This window comes from Acomys minous (assembly GCF_964271855.1).
Source record: "Acomys minous genome assembly, chromosome: 19".
In the NCBI taxonomy this organism is placed as follows: Eukaryota; Metazoa; Chordata; class Mammalia; order Rodentia; family Muridae; genus Acomys; species Acomys minous.
Window position 1 is genome coordinate 12,566,987 of NC_140499.1, and position 20,905 is coordinate 12,587,891.

General features: G+C 46.4%; 1 protein-coding gene across 2 annotated transcripts in view; it reads left to right on the forward strand.

Moving 5' to 3' along the window:
- The window catches only part of USP13 (ubiquitin specific peptidase 13), a 109,727-nt gene that overhangs the window by 29,480 nt on the left and 59,342 nt on the right, over positions 1–20,905 (forward strand). Inside the window, exons 3-6 of one of the 2 annotated variants that reach the window (XM_084769110.1) lie at positions 1,442–1,499; positions 8,227–8,348; positions 13,170–13,312; positions 18,551–18,735. In XM_084769110.1, coding sequence (XP_084625236.1) covers positions 1,442–1,499; positions 8,227–8,348; positions 13,170–13,312; positions 18,551–18,735 — 508 coding nt within the window. Of the gene's footprint in view, positions 1–1,438; positions 1,500–8,226; positions 8,349–13,169; positions 13,313–18,550; positions 18,736–20,905 lie in introns of both variants that reach the window. The other variant, XM_084769109.1, reaches the window with a different exon arrangement.

Genomic DNA, 20,905 nt, shown 5'->3' on the forward strand with positions numbered 1-20,905 from the left:
TTTTCTCTGCTTCTGTCCCCACTTCTCTTACACTTGTATATTCTCCGCAGTTAAAAATATCCATTCATCTGCCTATGCATCCATCCATCCATCCACCCACCCACTCATCCACTGATCCACCACATTACTCAGTATCTTCTGTATTTGAGGTCCAATGTTGTTCTTATAGTCTTGATGGTACCTCCACCTCCAGATAAACCAACCATTTCCTCCTAACCCTAACCGTAACCCTCACCCTCACCCTCAGTGTACGTCTCATAGCCTGTTGTGCTTTCTGTCAGCACTCAGTTACCCTGTGTGCTGATGAGTTCTTTGGGAGAAGGCAACACTGCTATTTGCTAGGGGAGGAGTTTCGGTGCTTGAGCCCTGCCACAGGAGCAGGGGCAGTGGTCTTTAGTTGGAAGTCATGTTGTTCTCCCCGCCCCCGCACAGGGTGTATTCTAATCCAAATCTAAGGCTTGAAACTACCATTAGGAGAGACACGTATTCCAGCTAGCCTCCATGCAGACCTTCTTTCTCATTTTCCCCTTCCATCATGAATTAGAGCTGGAAGAACGTGGGCATCCGTAATGAAAAGAATCTACAGTGTTTGTAGATATAAGTGACCCATGCATCAAATAATAAAATGTGGGAAAATAGACCTAGGACTCCTAAGACAAGTATGTGTGCAAACAAAGAAACACTGTGTGCGTAGCATGGCCTTGACTCATGTGGCTGTGTGGAAAGGCGCTGGGGTGGACCCTGCTTATGGGGGAATCTGTGTTTTCTAACAGCCAAGAGGATATGAGGTATGAAAACAGACCAAGGGAAAGAACATGGTCACACTCATACTCAACTGCTGCTGTCCAGCCATTTGATGGGCCCTCACTCACTGCTGCTGAGGACTCCCACCATTGGAGGGACACATATAGAGCATGTCATGGCAGCTAGCCCTCTGGTGGCCCTCCAGAAACCGTTTAGATGGATAGATTTGCGTTGTCAGATGATCAGAACGTCAGTGAGTGCATATAGTTACTACATCTTGGAACAGTTACTGTTGCGCATACCCAGGGTCAAGGGCTGAGCATCCCTGTGTGTGTAGGCAAGGGAACAGGTGGCTCAACTCCCTTTTCTTTCCTAAGTCTGTCCCTCGGCATGGACTCTAGCTCTCCCAGGAGGGAGCACTGGCCACTGAGGTTCAAGAATCATCTTCATCTCCATCTCTGGTTTGTCCTTCCTTTATAACTCAATGAAAACAACCCCCCAGGGCGAAGAGAACAATCCTCCACCTGTCTGCAGGGATCAAGGTCCAGCAGAAAGCTAATCCGGGTGGCATCTCTAGCCAGGGAGAGTTTTCCTCTTGGCTGTTTATTCTGGGGGAACCTCTGGGCCACACCCTTTGCTACTGAACTGTTTATTTTATGTCTTGTGTTTTAACAACCTGCTGTTTTCTTTTCAGAAGGTAAGAGGAGCATCTGGTGGCGCTTTACCCAAAAGGAGGAATTCCAAGATATTTTTAGGTAATCTGGCTATCAGTAGTGTGCACGCTGTCGTCTGTCTTCCTATGTCTTGCCTCTAACGATAGGATGAGGTACCGTGGTTTATACACTGCCTCCACTTTTCATTTCCCGGGCACTGAAGGGTGTTTTGAGCCCAGGCCTTTGAAGTGATTATGGCAGATGGAGAGGAATCAAGGTCCTGTTTGTGGGCTCTTTCAATGCGCCTCCTGCCTTTCTCTCTCTTCCGTGTCTTTCTATGTCTCTTACTGTTTCTGTGTTGTTTCTCCCTGCCCCACCCTGTGGTCCAGTAGCTGATGTCAGGTGTCTTTCCCAACCCATCCCCATCCTTATTTTGTAAACAGGGTCTCTCACTGGACCTGAGCTTAGCAATTTAGTTAGACTGGCTGGCTAGCAAGCCAAGGGGTCCTCCTGCCTCTGTCCCCCTCACACAGGGGTTACAGTCCCATGCCTGCTTTTGGCTTTTTTAAAAAAATTGGTTTAGAGAGCAAATGCAAGCCTTCATGCTTGAGTGGCCAGCATTGTCCTGACCAGGCCCCCTGAGCCCCTTTGCTGTCTTTCTTTATTGACTTAAAGGGAGAGCCAGTCATTCCTTAAAACCTAGACAATAATGGTTTTATTAGGATCCCATCAATGTTTTCCATGATTCCTCCTTTTTGGCTTCAAGAGACAACCAAGGACACCACGTCATACTTGCCTATCACATTTATTTCATCCCTTCCCGTCTCTGATAGTTAATTTTTTTAAGGTTTAATTTTTTTTAAGACTTATTTTATATGTATGAGTTTTTGGTTGCATGTAGGTCTGTGCACCAAGTGTATCCCTGGTGCAGTAGAGGTCACAGAGGGTGTCAGATCTCCTGTAAATGGAGTTATGGGTGATTGTGAGCCACCATGTGGGTGCTGGGAATTGAACCCAGGTGCTCTGCAAGAATGAGCTGTGTTCACCCTAAGACATTCTCCAGCCCTTACCAATAGTCCTCAATCTTCCTTATGCTGTGGGACCCGTTAGTACAGTTTCTCATGTTGTGGTGGCCCCCAGCCACAACATTATTTTCATTGCTACTTCATACCTGTAATTTTGCAGCTGTTATGCATTGTACTGTAAATATCTGATATGCAGATTATCTGATGGGCAGCCCCCCCAAAGGAGGTCACGACCCACAGGTTGAGAACTGCTGCCTTAGATTGTTTTTAATAACTGATATTTTGAAGAATATTCCTCATTTATTTTGTAGAGTGTGCTTTATTTGGTGCTTTCTCACGAAAATCCGAAGTCATGTGTTTTAGCAAGACTAGTACAGAGGCAGGGAGTCCTGGTTGGTGGGGCCCCTCAGATGGTAGTGTCCGGATGTATGTGATACTGTGGCTGTGGCCTCATGCTGGTGATGTTGAATTTGATCACTTGCTAAGTTAGTTTCAAGCAAGGAGATGGCTCAGTTGGCAAAGTGCTTGATCCACAAACAGGATCTGAATTCAGATGCTGACACCCATGCTAAAAGCTGGGCATGATAGTGCATGTTTGTAATCCCACGTCAACGCAGAGATAGGGTGATTCCAGGGGCTTACTGGCAGCCAGCTGAGACCAATTTGGTAAGTTCCAGACCAATTCTCAAAACAAGGTGGAGAGTGGTTGAAGACTACTTGACACTGATGCGCCCCCCACCCCCGTATATGTATGTGTGTGTGTGTGTGTGTGTGTGTGTGTGTGTGTGTGTCTGTCTGTCTGTCTGTCTGTCTGTCTCTCTCTCTGTCTCTCTCTGTCTCTCTCTGTCTCTGTCTCCCTCTCCCCCCTCTTTCTCTTTCACACACACACACACACACACACACACACACACACACACACACACACGTCTTTCACCCCCACACATGTATACACAACTACACACACTAAGATGTACACTCACAAACCTCCCAAAGGTATTACCTATTGGGCTAGCCTGCTAATCTTAGCAACCATCAGTAGATCTTCCTGCAACAATAATTGCTAGTGTTGTTTGATTTCTCTTCATTAAGAAGAGCTGGTCTTGCTTATGCAAATGCTACTGGTTTCTAAATCAGATTTTGTGTTAAGCCTCTGCTATGGTTTTCTTAGCAATAAAAAATATTGATATTATCTGACCCTGTGTGTGTGTGTGTGTGTGTGTGTATGTGTATCTGAATGCCTACAATTATAATTTGAAAGAAATTTCAAAACTGTTTGCATAGTGTGATTTCATTTTTGTAAAAACAACGCACATTGTTGTACACATGTGTATAAGTATATACACACATGCATATCTGTTTGTATATATACCTGCATGTCTGTGTACATATGTGGATGTGCCATGCACACACATGTACATATCTGTCTGAAAACATGGCAGTGTCTAGGAGAACGTACTGCAGATTGCTAACAGAGCTCTTTTTTTAGGCTGAGATGTTCCTGATTCTGATTTTCTTTTTGCTTTTTGCTTATTGTTGTGAAAATCTTTTGTTTGTTTAAGATGCTGTCTTGCTATGTTGCCCAGGCTGGCTTGGAATTTCTCTGGCTCAAGCGATCTTCCCACCTCAGTCTCTTAAGCAGCTGGGACTATTGCGTGCATCACCATGCCCAGCTATCTTTTCTTTGCCAGATGTGTTATTGTAACAAAAAGAGATGGAGGGCTGAGGAGGTTGGCACAGTTGGTATTGCGGCCTGCCATGAACACCTGAAAGCCTGCGTGTGGATCCTCAGCAATTACAGACACACATGCACCAGGCTTGGCGGCACATCTGCAACTTCAGCACTGGGGGTAGGGAGCACTCTCAGAGGGGGGTTGATCTCTGGAGCACAATGTCCAGCCAGTATAGTTGAACAAATGGGATCAAGGTTTAGTGAGAGAACCTGTCTCAAAAAAAAAAAAAGGTTGAAAATGACCAAGAAAGACATTTGGTGTCAACCTCTGGCTTTCAGCTTGCATGTGCAAACATGTGTATGTGCATACGCATGCATATGCATGCACACAGACACACACAGACACATACAGAGAGAGAGGTGGGGGGGCTGTCTTCTCTTGAGCTCCCCAGCTTGTAGTTTTCCTGATGAGCAAGCCTTACCTGGAGTAGCTTTTCTTCCCTGTCAACCTTTCCCATTGCACCGCTCACCCTGTACCTCAACCCTCACCTACCAACCAGACAACCAACCAAGCTAGAGTGAGCTCCATGGCTGAATGGGTCAGGGGCATTGCCACACTCGAATGATTGGACTCCGAGCATCTACCACTGCCACCTCTAGATTGTGACTTTTTGCCAGTCAGATGGCATCACTGATGCCTTTGTGGAGGTAGAAATTATGAAATAAGTTGACTTGGTTGTTGCTGTAGGTCTCATGTAGCCCAGGCTGCCCTCACGTTCACTGTAGTAGAGGTTGACCATGAACCTCTTGTTGTTCTACCCCCATCACCCAATGTTAGGATTCCTGGTATATGCCACTATGTTGTGCTTTCTAAATTAAAAAACAACAAAACAACAAAACAAAACAAAACAAAAAACCCCAAAACATTTTCTTTGGTCACATGAAGGAGTTAGCTGACCTGTTTGCTTTCAACCTTGGGGTTGAAAGATTTTGAGCTTTCATATTCTTTCTTTCTTTCTTTCTTTCTTTCTTTCTTTCTTTCTTTCTTTCTTTCTTTCTTTCAGCTTTCATTTTTCCAGCAGTTATTTTGATTGCAAAGGTTGCCAAGTAACGGCTTGGAAAATGAATGGGAAGACAGCCTCTGAAGCCTTGCTGCTGCCCTATCTGTGCTTCCTCACAGCTTAGAAAACAAAGGCTTTCCTGAAACTCACAGGACCATGATGGTCCCATTTTTGGGCGGACATGGTTGCTCTGAGTGTGAATGTGATGGCTGTGCCATGCCCTGTAGATGGCATGCCATCATAGCTCTTTCCTCTGTTTTCTTGCTTCTGAGGTGTTCCTCAAGGCTTGTGGATGTGGTGTAAGTGGGTTGTCTAGGGATGAGCAGGCCTCTCTCACTTATTTTCTGTGCCCTGCATAGCCACAGGTCTCCGCATCACCACCACTCACTGGAAAGTGGAGCTTCTCTGACTAAAGCTGAGAGTAGCATTTGTCTATGGGCACAAACATAAGTGTTGTGTCAGGCTAGCTAAATAATATTCAGATCTCCCCAACCACACACACACACACACACACATATATGTAATGGTTTAATATGAATAGCCAATATGTATATTGTATTTATATATGTGTATATACATGTCCCCAACCACATGTATATTTTAATATATATATATTTATACAATAATTTCTATAATGTAATATGTTATATATTTAATATACTACACACACACACACACACACACACATCCAAGTTTATAGGGCCCGGTCATGGATTCCCCACTGTGAAATCGTGGAACCCACCTCTAATCCAGTGAGGTAGTGGTTGGTTACTGATATAACACTAATGCCCCTGCATGGTTTTGATGTCATGGAGCTCTTTGACAGAAATGTTCTGTGTGGCATATGCTGTCACAGAGGCCTCAGGACACTAGCACGTGGGGCCAGGGATGTGAGAGGCGGTTAGGACCTGTTCCCGTTCTCTGAGCTTCACGGAAGCATGCAAAAGCCCATCTTCCCCACACTCAGGTGACTCATAGGCGAGGCTGTGCTTCAGAGCTGGACCAGCCCTGGGGCGTGTGTGGAGCCTCCTCACATTGTCTGTTGGGATGTTAGCGAAGCCAAGGGGGATGGTGGTGGAGGCAGTCACCTGCGGTGGCTCCAGGCTCTGGAGTAGTTCCCGGATCCGATCCCTGGTTCCTGATGGCCTCGTTCTGTCCAATCTCCTTAACTGTCCACTGGGTGCCTCACCCAGAGTTACACACTTAGCAAATGTCAGAGCAGGCTTCTGGCTTCACTTTATTTAATAAGGTGAGGTAACATTTGACGTAGCATTAAGTGCGTATGTTTCCTATAGAAAAGAGGTAGGCAGTATCTTGTGTGTATGGAGTCTGTTCACAGAAGCAAGCTCTGTTCCTTTAAACTGCTGTGTGCATAATCTGTTAATAGTAAAGGAGCACAGAGTGGAGCAACTCATCCCACACTCCTGTGTCCTGCATAGGATTAGTATAAAGCTGCCTGTGCCTCGAGGGTCCCTTGGTGTTTATTTTCATTGCTACGCAGAGTAAAAAAAATTTAAACCTCTGCTCTAGGAGTGAACTGACCATCTTTTCTCAGTGAACATTGGTTCCAATGTTGTTATAGATGTTGGTACCTCAATCTTTTTGTGACACAGCTAATGTCTTTTTTGTTTAAAGCATTCTGTTTACGTAAGTATCTTGAGTTGTCTCTAACTAGTAGACTCTCCTTTGAAGCTTCCTTTAGCTGAGTTAGTCATTTGCAACGTTGGGGACTTTATTTTGGTGTTTCTGATTCTTAGGATTAGAGTATTTTCATTATATTTGGTTTATATTTTTGCTGTATCTTTTTTTTTTTGTTGCTTAAATAGGTCCAGCTTTTGAGAGTGAAAAGCCCAGCGAAAGGCTGCACATGGAAGTAGGCCAGTGTTTCGTTATAGGTGGTGACAGAGTTTAGACACTTGGGTCTCAAGTGCCTGCTGAAGTGTAGCCGGGGACCTTCCTTCTGTCTGCACAGTCCATTTGTCTGGGTGCCTTTGCTTGTGAATGCAGCGTCACATGACTTCACATGACTGTTTTCATCACCATAGTCCCAAACACGTAAATACACAAACATGTCCTGGGACACTGGCACCCTGAGTCAGGGCAAGGCCGCGCTGCCCATGGAAATATTGTGACTACACATTTCCTTGAGCTATCAGCTAACATTTCCCTGAGATGAGCCAAGGACAGAGGGCGCCTGACAGAGGGTGGGCTGGAGAGACCTGTTTCACTCCAGGCCCTGGATTGCTCAAATGATGGATTCCCCCGGGCTTACCTGGGGCTGACAGAGAGAAGATAGAGGCGGAAAGGGAGAGGGAGGGGGTGTTCTAAGTAACAGCTGCTGTGTGTTGGAGACCTTGTAGCGGGTCTACTCTACCATGTCTCATTTCTCTCTTATGTAAGAGGAGTGCTGTCTTCTCTGTGCTGGACATAAGGGAAGTACATGGGTTAGAGTTTGAGATTTGCTTAAAGTTGTATTAAACATGTGGACCAGCGTTAAAGGCAGCTTTACCCACTCTCAGACTCATGTGCTCGGTAAGCTTGCCCAGCAAGCACGGGGACCTGAATTGATCCCTAGATCCCTCCATAATGAGTGTAGTAGTGCATGCTTGCAATAGGCAGATTTCTAGGCCTAGGGCTGGATCAATGAGCTCCATGCCAGTGAGGGACCTCTCTCAAAATACAGGATGATGATTCCTGAGGAATGAGACCTGAATTTGACCTTTGACCTTCACACACACACACACACACACACACACACACACACACACACACATACTTGTTTCTTTTGTTCTGGTAAAATTGTGGCCCTAAACTCACAGTGGAAGCATCTTTTTTAAAGCTCATGAGTTCAGTTTGTAGCATGTATGTCCACTCTGTGAGGCTTTATGATGTGACCCAGTCATAAACAAATATGTATCAGTCAGGAAAGGAGGCAAGGCCTATTTCTCCTAGTGTGGGGTAGGAGCATGGCCGATCCTGCCAGGGCTGGGGCAGGTGTGGATTCCCTGTGAGGGCTGCCTTAGCCTGGGCTACCCTTTCCTCACTTCTTTTCTTTGTTCTTATTTTCTTCTCAGATCTAGATACGGATGACGATTTAAATGGTGACGATTATGAATATGAAGACGAAGCCAAACTTGTTATATTCCCAGACCACTATGAAATAGCCCTTCCCAACATTGAGGAGTTACCAGCCCTGGTCAGTGAGTGTGCGTGTGGCTGCATGTCAAGTGTGTGTGTGTGTGGGGGGGGGGGCAGGAAGGGCAGTCCAGAAGAAGAAGGGGATAAAATGGAGTAAAAGCTGCGTGGGTGTGGTGGCACAAGCTTATAATCCCAACACTAAAGATACTGAGGCAGGAAGATCGTGAGATTGAGGCTAGCCTGGGCTAAATAGTGAGTTCAAGGCCACCCAGGGCCACATAGTGAGACCTGTTTCAAAAAAAACCAAAGCAAACCAAAGCAACAAAATAAATAAATAAATAAAGACAAAGTGTGAGCAGGAGTGTCTGTCTCCCGTGAGCTCGCTCAGAGTGGCCTTTCCTTGTTGCTGCCGCCTCCTCCTGCCACCTCTATTTGGCCTTTGTTGCCCGTGATTCTGGGCTCCTCTGGCTGGGCCAGTCTGGGATTGTCAAAGCTGGCGCCTCACAGGTGCTGGGGCAGCCGGAGAGGTATGCGGTTTCGTTGGAGGATGACAGTGTGTTTGTGAGGTTTTTACTCTGACCTCCCATGTATGACTTGTGTTTGAGAAACTGGGAGAGTTTGCCTGCTGAACAGCAGCAGTGCCGTTATAAAAAGAACCAGCTGCTCTCATCTTGGCCTGGGGAGCAGCGGGGAGACGGATGTCACCTCAGCCTCGCTCCACTGGGAACCAAGATGGCTTTCTCATATTGGTGGCAGTGAGCTCCCCCTGCCCCTTCCTTTTTCTTGTGTTCTTCTCAGAGTCAGGTCCCTGGGGGAAGTGGTGCTGGTGTTTGTGGTGGGTATGGAAGTTGCCTGTTGCGTTTGATTCGGGGTCCTCTGAGGGGTCACAGGGCTTCTGTGACCCAACATGTTTTTCCTGCTTCTCCTCGCTTCCTGCGTGACCTCCAACACTCTGACCCCGCTCTTCTTTCCATCCTGTGCATGGATACCCCTGTTTCCTATAGCCTGGTCCCAGATGGCAGTGGGGGCAAGGTGGGTTGAGCTTAGACATGCTAGCCTCCCACTCCCCCCCTTTAAACTTCACCAGAACCAGGGCCAGGCTTGTGGGTCCCAGAACCTTCTGACAGCTCCTGACCACTGAGAACCATCTGCTTAGTCACTTCTGTTTGTGTTCAGAGGCTCCATGTTCCGGAGGGACTAGGTTTATAAAATACCTTCCTTTCTTCTGATTTAGCATATTGCTGAACTTAAGAGCACGGAAGTGAGCGCGCTGTGCGTGTGTGCGCTGCAGCCCCCCCCCCCCCGCCCCCTTCCCCCCCACTGACTAAGGCTTTCTTCCCCATTTGAGCTGTTCACTGAGGCAGGTGAGAGTGAATCGCTCTCGCTTTCTCAGATTTCCCATGTTGACTCATATGGCTGTTACCAGGAAAAAGATACATCAGTGTATAAAATGGTCTTCTTCCAGCCAGTCCTCCACCTGAAGCGTACCAGTGCTTGTGTCTCAGGTGCCCAGAGCTCCTGTATTTTATGTGCGTTGGTGGTTTGCCTACACGTATGTGTGAGGGTGTCGGACCCCCTAGAAGTGGAGTTACGGACGCTTGTGAGCTGCCCTGTGAGTGCTGGGAATTGAACCAGGGTCCTTTGGAAGAGCAGCCAGTGCTCTTCACTGATGAGTCATCTCTCCAGCCCCAAAGGCTGAGAATTCTTAACACTCCAGTTCAGGATAATTTTGGTTTTGCTGTGGGAAAGAAAGTAAAGAAGCATATGGCGAATAAATGTCACAAGCATTTTTTTTAATTCATTTACCTTTTTATGTGAAGGTTTTTATGTGAGAAAAGTAAATAGTAAGGAAAAGCCTCAAAGCAGGCGTATTTTGAGTCATGCTTTTAATCCAAGACAAGGAGGCCGAAGGAGGAGGATTGCTAGGAATTCACTGCTACATAAGATCCTGTCTCTAAATGGGACGTGGTGGTGGCGGTGGCAGCATAGAACACGTGCATTTGAGCTACTCTGTGAGTACTCTGAGAGAGGCAGACCACTTGTGAGTGGAGGTGCTCCCCGTGGGGCTCCCAGAGCCTGGCATCGGGGTCTTCACCAGAGGTGATCCAGCAGCAGTGTGCTCGCACCTGCTCAACATCCCCGAGTAGAGCAGGCTGCCTGTGCCTGCGGATTGCCACGGCAGAGACGCTCGGCAGACGCTCAGCGTGGCTGATTCCGGGCCAGCGGCGAGGCATTTCGGGATGTGTTGGGAAGAAACACTGCTGTTTGGAATTTGTAACATTTAGCTCACACAGGTGTGAAAATATCAGGAGCACAGAAGTGACTGTAAGGTGCAGTGAAGCTGTGAGGGAGGAACGGAGTTTGGTTATGTGGCTTTTTCAAGGGAAGTTAGGTTAAGTCAGGTAATATTAATAGGGACTGTTTAGCAGGTATCTATCAAAACGTCTTAATATGTCCTTTTTAAGTTTACTTGATATGTATGTATACATACACACACACACACACACACACACACATAAGCGTAGGGCTGGGTTGTGGTTCAGTGGCCCAGTGCTGATTATATTGTGAAATAGCCTTTTGTTTTGTTCTGCTGTGAGACAGGGACTTGTTATGTAGCCTAGGCTCCCCTCCACCTCACCGGCCTCATGACTCCTGAGCTGCGTGCTGGAATTCCTATCTGTCTTTTCAACCACTTAACATCTCTCTGGTGAAAACGTTCCGAATCCTTTGCTGTGTGTGAAAACTGCACTGTGCATAAGTACCCAGAACTCCCTTACATAACCAACACCTTGTCCTCACTAACCAGTCTTCGTGTCTCCGGCTTGTGCCTCCTCCCAGCTCGTGGTCACCACTTCCAGCCCATGCTAAACTTACTGGGATTAACTTTGTGACGTTCCACGTGTGAGAGCGTGTGGTGCTCCTTATTTTTTTCTGTGCCTGGCTGGTTTCACCGACACCCCAAGCGTCAGATTGATCCGTGCTGTTGCAAATGACTGGGTTTCATTAACTTTCATGCATATCCAGCGTCCCACTGTTGATAAGCATCACGCTTTCTTTCTGCAGTCGCCAGTTGATAGGCACTTAGCTCTTTCTCATTTCTTGGCTGTCATGAATAGTGCTGTGACAGATATAGGGGTGCTGAGTCTCTTATAATTTAACTCTCAGGGCCCAGTTTGAAACCGGTTCCAGGGCAGCACTGGATTTGAGGCCTGTGGGATTGAGGGTGAAGTCTAGGACTCCTCACCTCAGTCTACGCTCTGGAGGACATTGCCAGTGTTTTGTGGTGGCCCAGGGGCCTGAGGAAAATTTTGTTGGATGTCTCCAGAAAATGTGCTCAAAGAAAGAAGATTTTTATCTGCCTCTTGTTAAGTCAGAGCCCCTGACAATGCGAGGTATGAGGTGTGACGAAAGCTCGGAGGAGGACGGGGGCATGATGCGGGCAGCTGGGAAGACATGAGGTAGCAGGTAGTGGAAGGCTGCGCTGAGGACATTGGTTGCTGGGATGAAGTGCTGAGGCTGCGGGGTCCAGGCACGGCACCTGCCAGGTGGTGGGAGATGCATTGTGATGGATGACAGGACGGCTCACTGCAGGTTATATACACGACAGGGTAAGGGCATCCATTTTGAAAGGTGTATTATCCACACGTCACTGTCCTGATAGGACTAAGCTTTCTGAGGCCCCCAAAGAAACGCGATTGCCTTTTCTCACTCAGCATACGATTTCCAGAGTTAGTCACATTGCATCATATATTGGAGTCCCATTTCTCTTTATTGCCAAATAAAATTTCATTGTATGAACTTATTATATTTGGGTTTTCATTCTATTTATCATTGATTGGCATTTGGTCTGCTTTTGTTCCGTAGCTAAAATGCTATTACAAATACCTCTTAGCCCAGCCACTTGTAACAGAATGTTTTCATGTCTGTTGGATGTCTCCGTAGCTGTAGATCTGCTGTGCCCTGCAGCAATGGTTAAGTACTTTGAAGAACAACTAGACTGTCTTCAAAGTTGACTGCACTGTTACTTTCCAGCCGACCTCAAATTTATTAAATTTTATTTTATTAATCTATTCAGATTACATCTCAATTGTCATCCCATCACTTGTATCCTCCCATTCCTCCCTCCCTCCCGCTTTCACCCTATTCCCTTCCCCTAGGTCTGTGGCCAAGGGGGACCTCTTCCCCCTCCATATGGTCATAGGCTATCAAGTCTCATTTTGGTAGCCTGTTTATTCTTTCTCTGCGTGCCACCAGGCCTCCCCAGCCTAAATGTCCCTCAGACTTTAAGTTTTACAGGCGGCTGGAGAGCAGCTCACGGCATCCGGCGTGGGAGTTGAGACAAAGCAGAGCACCTGTCTTCCTGTTCTGCTAAGCAGAGGGCACCAAGCAGGACATTGCACATCTGCTTGCGGGGGGGGGGGGGGGGGGGGAGAGGGACCTATCTAGCACAGAGACACCCTGGCATGTCCTCTGCCAGCGTCGTATCTGCATTAGACCAAGGAGTGAGAGCTGTGCTGTGTGCCCTTGACCCTGTGCCGCCTGAGTTGAGGATGTTGAGGTTATCTTAGTACATGAGGAGGAAACACGACCCTCAGGCAGAGCCTGTTCCTAACTTGCTCCCTCGCCTTCTCACTTGCTGAGTGGTACGGATTATTCCCTGTGAACTCTAAGCTTGTGCTGGTGAACGGAATGTGCTTCCCTGTTCTCTCGTGTCACCCTCAGGACCCCACACCCTGGGTCAAATCTAGCCAGATTTGAGGGGAACAGACCTCTCCGTGCTGTAACTGGGTCTCCTCTGTGAGCCTGCATTCATTAATAAGCTTCTACATTCACGTCTAGAAGCTGAGGTTTCTGTCTTCCACCCGGCTTTGTCTCACAGGTGACAATTGCTTGTGATGCAGTGCTCAGCTCAAAGTCCCCGTACAGGAAGCAGGATCCCGACACATGGGAAAATGAGCTGCCAGTGTCGAAGTATGCCAACAACCTCGTCCAGCTGGACAACGGTGTCAGGATCCCTCCCAGGTGAGAGTCTGCTGGCAGAATAGAAGTTTAGCCACCTCCACACCAGTCAAAGCGACATCTGATTTTCTACCTTTTCTCTGAATTAGCAGTTTCATATTTTCTTAACCAATCCCTTTTATTACAAATCCAGTAAAAGCTGCAAATTGTTTATGGAAATAAGCCTGATTCTGAAAGACAAAAATCCCTCATGTTTTCTCTCATATGTGGACTTAGATTTACGTTTACGTAAGTGTGTGCACACATATACGCATGCACATGTATATATGTGTGTATGTACAGATCAGGAAACTTGAAAGGCCATCGTGACTGCAGGAAGAGATCTTTAGTGATGGAGTGAGACAGAGGGTAATGGGACCCACATGATATGAAAGCAGAGGGAGAGAGCAAGGGGGCATGAGGGAGGCCGTGGAGGAAGATTGATTAGAACAAACTCTAATGAGCCACATGCGTGGAGTGTCACAACGGGACCCACCATTTTGTATGCTAACTTTAACAATTAGTTTACAAAGGAAAGAAAACAAACCAACAAATCAGAGAGATTAAAAACTTCTCTTTGAACATTTTTGGACCTTTGCAGCAGGTGCTGCTGCACCTAAGCCCAGGGCCCTTGGCCTGCAGCGAAATTGGTGTTTGCATATGTGTGCAACTCTGCTCAAGGACTTTCTACATGGCAACATGTGCTAAGGCTAAGCGGTGCATGGGATGGTTAGCCATGACATCTGAATAATAATAATAGTAATAATAATAATAATTTATATATAAATAATATAATATATTTATGATTATGATTATTAGCTATGCCATTATTTTGGAACCATTAATTGCCTCTATGCTCTCAGGGAGGGGCAGGCCTCATGAGCGCCTCCCTACTCTATGATGGAATGGGTCCCATCTTGTAGTCACAGCTACTAGGAGTTTAAGAGTGCAGTGAGATCAGCAGGCAGCCTCCTGCCCCCTTGGGGAACTCTTCTCCCATTTCTCCCATGCAGTTCCTCATCAGGCCTGGCCTCCGGGTGTGCATGGTGGTCACTTCCTGACATATCTCGTGCTGGCTCTGCCCTTTTGTCTTTGTTTTCCCCATTCTGTTGGGGGTCGTCTCCCACACAGCCAGATCTATGTGTCTGTGTTCAGTCTAGTAGGAGGCCAGGCTTGAAACAGTGTTGGGCTGTCTCCAGTAGGCCAGAGGGCACTTTGGCTCACTTATTTTTTTTTTTAATTTAGAATTGTAGTATAGTATGTCAGTTATCTTTTATAACAAACACCTGAGATAGATCAGCTTACTAAGGAGTACCTGTGCTGGTGAGGCTGGTCATGGTGGGTTGGAAGGAGAGACAGGAGGGAGGTGGCTCAGTGGTTAAGAGCACTTGCTGCTCTTGCAGAAGACCTGGGTTTGGTTCATAGCAGCTACATGGCAGCTTAAAACTGCCTGTAACTCCAGATTCTGGGACCCCCCAGTGATACCAGGCCCACACAGTGCACTTTCATACATGTAGGCAAAACACTTGTACAGCTGAAAGCAGATAAATCTTTAAAACGTACACAGAACTCTCTTCAGCCATACCTCGTTTCAAATTTTTCTAACAAAATATTGTTTATCTTACATCATAATGGGCTTCGTGTTTGATTGTTGTTTTAGTTCGTTTCTATATCTGTGATAAAACACCACGACCAAACACAGCTTGTGGAGGAAAGGGTTTATTTCATCTTATGCTTTGAGGTAATGCTCCATCCCTGAGGGAAGTCAGGGCAGGACGCCAAGGACAGAAGCCTGGAGGCAGGAACTGAAGCGGAGGCCATGGAGAGATACTGTGGACTGGCTTGCTCCTCACGTCTTCCCAGCCTGTTTTCTTATACACCCCATGGCCACCTGCCCAAGGGTGGCACTACCCACAGAGAGTGAGGCCCTTCCACATCAGCCACCAGTCAAGAAAACGAACTACATGTTTGCCCACAGGCCAGCGTTATGGAGGCATTTTCTCAATTGAAGTTCCCTCTTCTGAAATAATGCTAACTTGTATCAGTTGACACAGAAACTAGCCGCCACTGCTATGATGTTTTCATACACACATGCAATTGTTTTGTTCACAGTCATTCTCATTAGTTACCCCTCCCCCACTCCCCCGTCACGCCTGCGGATCCCTTCTACTTTCATGCCTTTCTCTTTTGGGGCTCCATGAGTTTAATTAGGGCTGTTTAGAGGAGCACAGGAGAGGGGTTATTCAAAGGAGCATTGACACCTTACCAACAAGCGTGCTATTCCAGAAACTGTTTTTCTCCCCAAGCAACCTAATTGCCTCTACGTTCTCATGAGTGCCTCCCTACTCTATGATGGAATGGGCCCCATCACATCTACTAGGAATTCAAGAGGGCAGTGACTGTGCCAGACCCAGAAGACAGCGTTCCACAACACTCCACCTCTTGTGTTCTTTCTGCAGTATTCTGTCTAGCCGGGCACTCTACAGTCTCTTGGTCTCAGCATGCTGACCAGTTAGTTATTAGTCTCCATAGTCCCAGCTGCCCATTGCCAAGAGAAACATCATTGACCAAAGCTGACTGTACTAATAATCTACAACCCCAGACGTAAATATGTAGACAGCTGTTTTACAGGGACACTGTGCCCATGTGATAGCTTCCAGAGTATGTTGGCTCCCTAATGACGGTCTGAAGACCAGGCCTTTGATGGTCAGGCCTTCCTGGCATTTGGCCAAGTTGGACTATAACATAGTTTTGTCCACATCAGTTCTACCACATGTGAGTGGTACTCTGCGAATGCCTAGGACCCTCCAGGCTGTACCCTGCCCAGGAGCCAGGGTCGTGCAAGTGGGAGTGTGGAGGACATGGCCTCTTTCTTGCCATCATGTACCATGTTATTTAAAATAACGTTTTAGTTTTTTATTAAATTATTCAGATTATATCTAAATTGTTATTCCTTCACTTGTATCCTCCCGTTCCTCCTTCCCTCCCTCTTTCACCCTGTTCCCCTCCTCTAGGTCTGTGACAGAAGGGGACCTCCTCCCCCACCATATAGTTATGGCCTATCAGGTCTCATCTTGGTAGCCTGCTTATCCTTTCTCTGAGTGCTACCAGGCCTCCCCACCAAGGGGAAGTGGTCAAATATGGGGCACCAGAGTTCATGTCAGAGTCAGTCCCTGCTCTCCACACAGCTGTGGAGAATGTCCTGTCCATTGGCTAGATCTGAGTAGGGGTTCAATGCTTACTGCATGTATTGCCCTTGGTTGGTGCAGTAGTTGCCCCTGGGTCCAGATCCACTCGTCATGTTCTTCTTGTAGGTTTCTAGGACTCTCTGGGTCCTTTTATTTCCCCATTCTCCCATACTTCTCTCACCTAAAGTCCCAATAGGAGGTCCTCGCATCTATCCCAATCTCCTGGTAAGTGAAGACTTTCATGGGACATCCCTTTTGGGCTACTGTCCAATTGTCCCCATTCGCAGCTGATATGATAGTGTACATAAGTGACCCCCAAAACTCCACCAGAGAACTCCTACAGCTGATAAACACCTTCAGCAAAGTGGCTGGGTACAAAAGTAACGCAAAAAAAAAAAAAAAAAACAAACCAGTAGCCTTCCTGTATACAAATGACAAATGTGCTGAGAAAGAAATTAGTGTAACCACACCCTTCACGATAGTCACAAACAATATAAGGTATCTAGGAATAGCGCCTACCAAGCAAGTGAAAGACTTGTTTGAAAAAAACTTCAAATCTCTGAAGAAGGAGATTGAAGAAGACATCAGAAGATGGAAAGATCTTCCCTGTTCATGGATTGGGAGAATTAACAGTAAAAATGGCCATCTTACCAAGGGCAATGTACAGATTTAATGCAATTCCTATCAAAATACCTACACAATATTTTAAAGACATTGAAAAAACAATTCTCAGTTTCACATGGAAAAACAAAAGACCCAGAATAGCTAAAGCAATCCTATACAATAAAAGATTCTCCATTCCAGATCTCAAGCTGTACTATAGAGCAACAGTAATTAAAATAGCATGATACTGGTATGGCAACAGGCTGGTTGACCAATGGAATCGAATTGAGACCCAGAAATAAACCCACACACATTTGGACTCTTGATTTTTGACAAAGAAGCCAAATCTATTCAGTGGAAAAAGGATAGCATCTTCAACAAATGGTGCTGATCTAACTGGATGTCTGCATGTAGAAAAAATGCAATTAGACCCACATTTGTCACCATGTATAAAACTCAAGTCCAAGTGGATTAAAGACCTCAACATAAAACCAGACACACTAAATCTTTTAGAAGAAAAAGTGGGGAAGAGCCTGGAATTCATTGGCACAGAAGACAACTTCCTGAACAGAACTCCAAAAGCCCAGACTCTAAGGTCAACAATTAATAAATGGGACCTCATGAAGCTGAGAAGCTTCTGTAAGACAGAAGACATTATCAATAGAATAAAGCGACAGTCTACAGACTGGGAAAAGATCTTCACCAACCCTACATCTGACAAAGGTCTAATATCCAAAAATATATAAAGAACTCAAGAAATTAAACTCCACCAAACCAAATAACCCAATTAAGAAATAGGGCTCAGAACTAAACAAAGAATGCTCAACAGAGGAATATCAAATGGCTGAGAAACACTTAAAGAAATGCTCAACGTCTTTAGTCATCAGAGAAATGCAAATCAAAACAACTCTGAGATTCCATCTTACACCCACCAGAATGGCTAAGATCAAAAATTCAAGTGACATCACATGCTGGCGAGGATGTGGAGAAAGGGGAACACTCCTTCATTGCTGGTGGGAATGCAGTCTAGTGCAGCCACTTTGGAAAGCTATCTGGCGTTATCTCAGAAAACTGGGAATAGGGCTTCCTCAAGACCCAGCTATTCCACTCCTTGGAACATACTCAGAAGATGCTCCAGCACACAAGACGGATATATGCTCAACCATGTTTACAGTATCCTTATAATAGCCAGAACCTGGAAACAGCCTAAGTGTCCTTCAGTCGAAGAATGGATTTTTTTTAAAGAGCCACACTGGAGGTGCTGGTGGTCTCTGGCCCAGTCTAGGAGGCAAGCAGGCACTGGATGTCCTGTCTGGATGGGGGAAGGTTGCAGGCTCAGTAATATCCCAGGCAGGAACACAGGGGAAGTACTGCCAGTAGGAGGCACTGTTCATCTTTTGCTTGTCAATAACCCTCACCTTTCCTGTGCTGGCTCACTGGCTGTTCTGACTGCTCTCTTGTGACTTTCTAGTGGCTGGAAGTGTGCCCGGTGTGACCTGCGGGAGAACCTCTGGCTGAATCTGACTGACGGCTCTGTTCTGTGCGGGAAGTGGTTTTTTGACAGCTCAGCGGGCAATGGCCACGCACTGGAGCATCACAGAGACACAGGCTATCCCCTGGCTGTGAAGCTGGGCACCATCACACCTGATGGGGCAGGTGAGTGTGGCTTTGCACCACTGGCATTGCACACCTGTCTCAGCGTGTTAACGGTAGTGTGAGTACTTAAGGAGTCCTCATCTTGGGGGCATCCATGGTGTTTTTCTCATGGTTATTCATGAGCATAAAGCATTTAGCCCAGTGGCTTTTAGTAAGGTGTGAGTAAAAGTTAGCTGTTGTTTATCTCATGGCCAAGGGGTCCCAAGCAGGAAGTAGGATTTGGGAAGTGATATGCGTATTGAATGCTCTATTAAGATGGCAGAAGACAACCTTAGAGTTGACATTATTCATACCACTTAGGGGTGAATGATACTACAGGAATTTAGTGGGACTGGAGATCTGGCTCAGCGGGAAGGATGCCTGCGGCCAAGCCTGACAACTTGATTCCCAGGACCCACATGGTGGAAAGAGAGAGGCAACTCCCACAAGGTGTTCTCTGGTCTCCATACATGTGCTGTGGCATGCAAGTGTGTTCTGCAAGTGTGTGTGTGTGTGTGTGTGTGTGTGTGTGTGTGTGTGTATGTGCGTGCATTTGTGCACACAAGTAAGTAAATAAATAGGTAGATAGACAAAAATGTGAAAAGAAAAAAAAAAGGGGAAAAAAAACCTGCTTGTGCTACAAGCCCCAAGGACAACGGTTCTCATATCTTCAGAAGGGTCACATTCCCCCCTGGCCAGCCAGCTGTTTGTCTTTCTCTGCTCCCAGGCCATTTTCTCTACACATCATTCATTCCTCCTACCATTGTATGATGGAAAAGAGAAATCATTCCAAGTCAAGATACAACATTTAAACACTGGGCAGAGGCCAGAGGACCCATCATCTGGGTACCGTGGCAACAGTTTTTAAACTCATATCGGGAGCAGCAACCAGCCCTGGCATCTCCACCTTTTCAATTTTCTTCTGTGTTTGTCTCTTCTCTGCTCTCAGCTGTGGTGATGTTTGTAGAGTAAAGGCATCTGTCTCCTCTCTTTCCTCCTGGTGATCATTTGTGGTGGAGTTAGCCTGCCTCAGGTCCACGGACCGACGCCTCCCTATTCAAGCATAGGGTCTTCCCGTCTGACCGTTGCTTTCCCATGAGCCGGGTTGAGTTTCCCATTCATCTTGTGGTTGAGGGCTAGTTGTTAGGGCATTTTAGAATTCTTTTGTTTCACGTTTGGAGAATTTTCCTGCTTCTGAATTTCATGGCGTTAGTATTGTTGTTGTTGGTTTCTTTGAGACAGTCTCACTGTGTATCTGGATGGCCTCAAACTTGCTGTTCTCCCTCCCTAACTTCTCCTCAGAGACTTATTTGAACTCATTAAAGAAAAGTGGTTGCGAAGGTGTGAGGTGCAGGTATGAAACATTTTCCATCCAAGTGAACGACTGTACATAAGCCAGGTCTCATTCGGAGTGTTCTGGCATTTAAAGAGAAATTCAGGCTATGCTTCGAAGTCAACACTGCCACTTACTTACAGGCGATGCTAACATTGTCTGACAGGCAGTGAATAATGGGGGGGGGGCAGGGAAGACACAGGAAGCATTTACTGTGTCCATTAGTGGGTTACATTAGTGGGTCCATTAGTGCAGTACAGGATGTCAGGGGTTTCTGGCTTGGGTTCACTGAATCAGGAAGGCTGACCCTGAATGGGACCACCGCCTACCCTGATGGGTCCCAAACCACATAAAAAGTGAGTGGCACACCAGCATCCCTCTATCTGCTTTCTCACTGGCTGCCATGTGACCAGCTGCCTCACACCCCTGCCGCCGTGACTCCCTTACCCTAATGGAACCATACCCTAGAATTGTGAGTTAAAATAAACCCTTTCTTCCTTAAGTCACCTTTGCTGGGCATTTTGTCACAGTATTGACAAAAGGGACCAATACAGCACCAACACTTTACCTATCTGCAAATGTGGATTATTTGCAATTCTAACAGTGCGGTCAGAGTGGTGCCTCACTCATCTTTGGATTCCATATTAGGCATATTAGGCACAAATATTTTCAGTCACCAATTGGCAAATGAGTACTTAAATAATTTAGCTTCTATGAAGTGGATCTGTCATGATAACACAGGTTAATTCTCTTTTCTGTGTATCAAATGTATTTAGTGTGCAGTTCATGTGTGTGTGTGTGTGTGTGTGTGTGTGTGTGTGTGTGCGCACGCTGCATGCTGAGAACAGAGCTCACCCT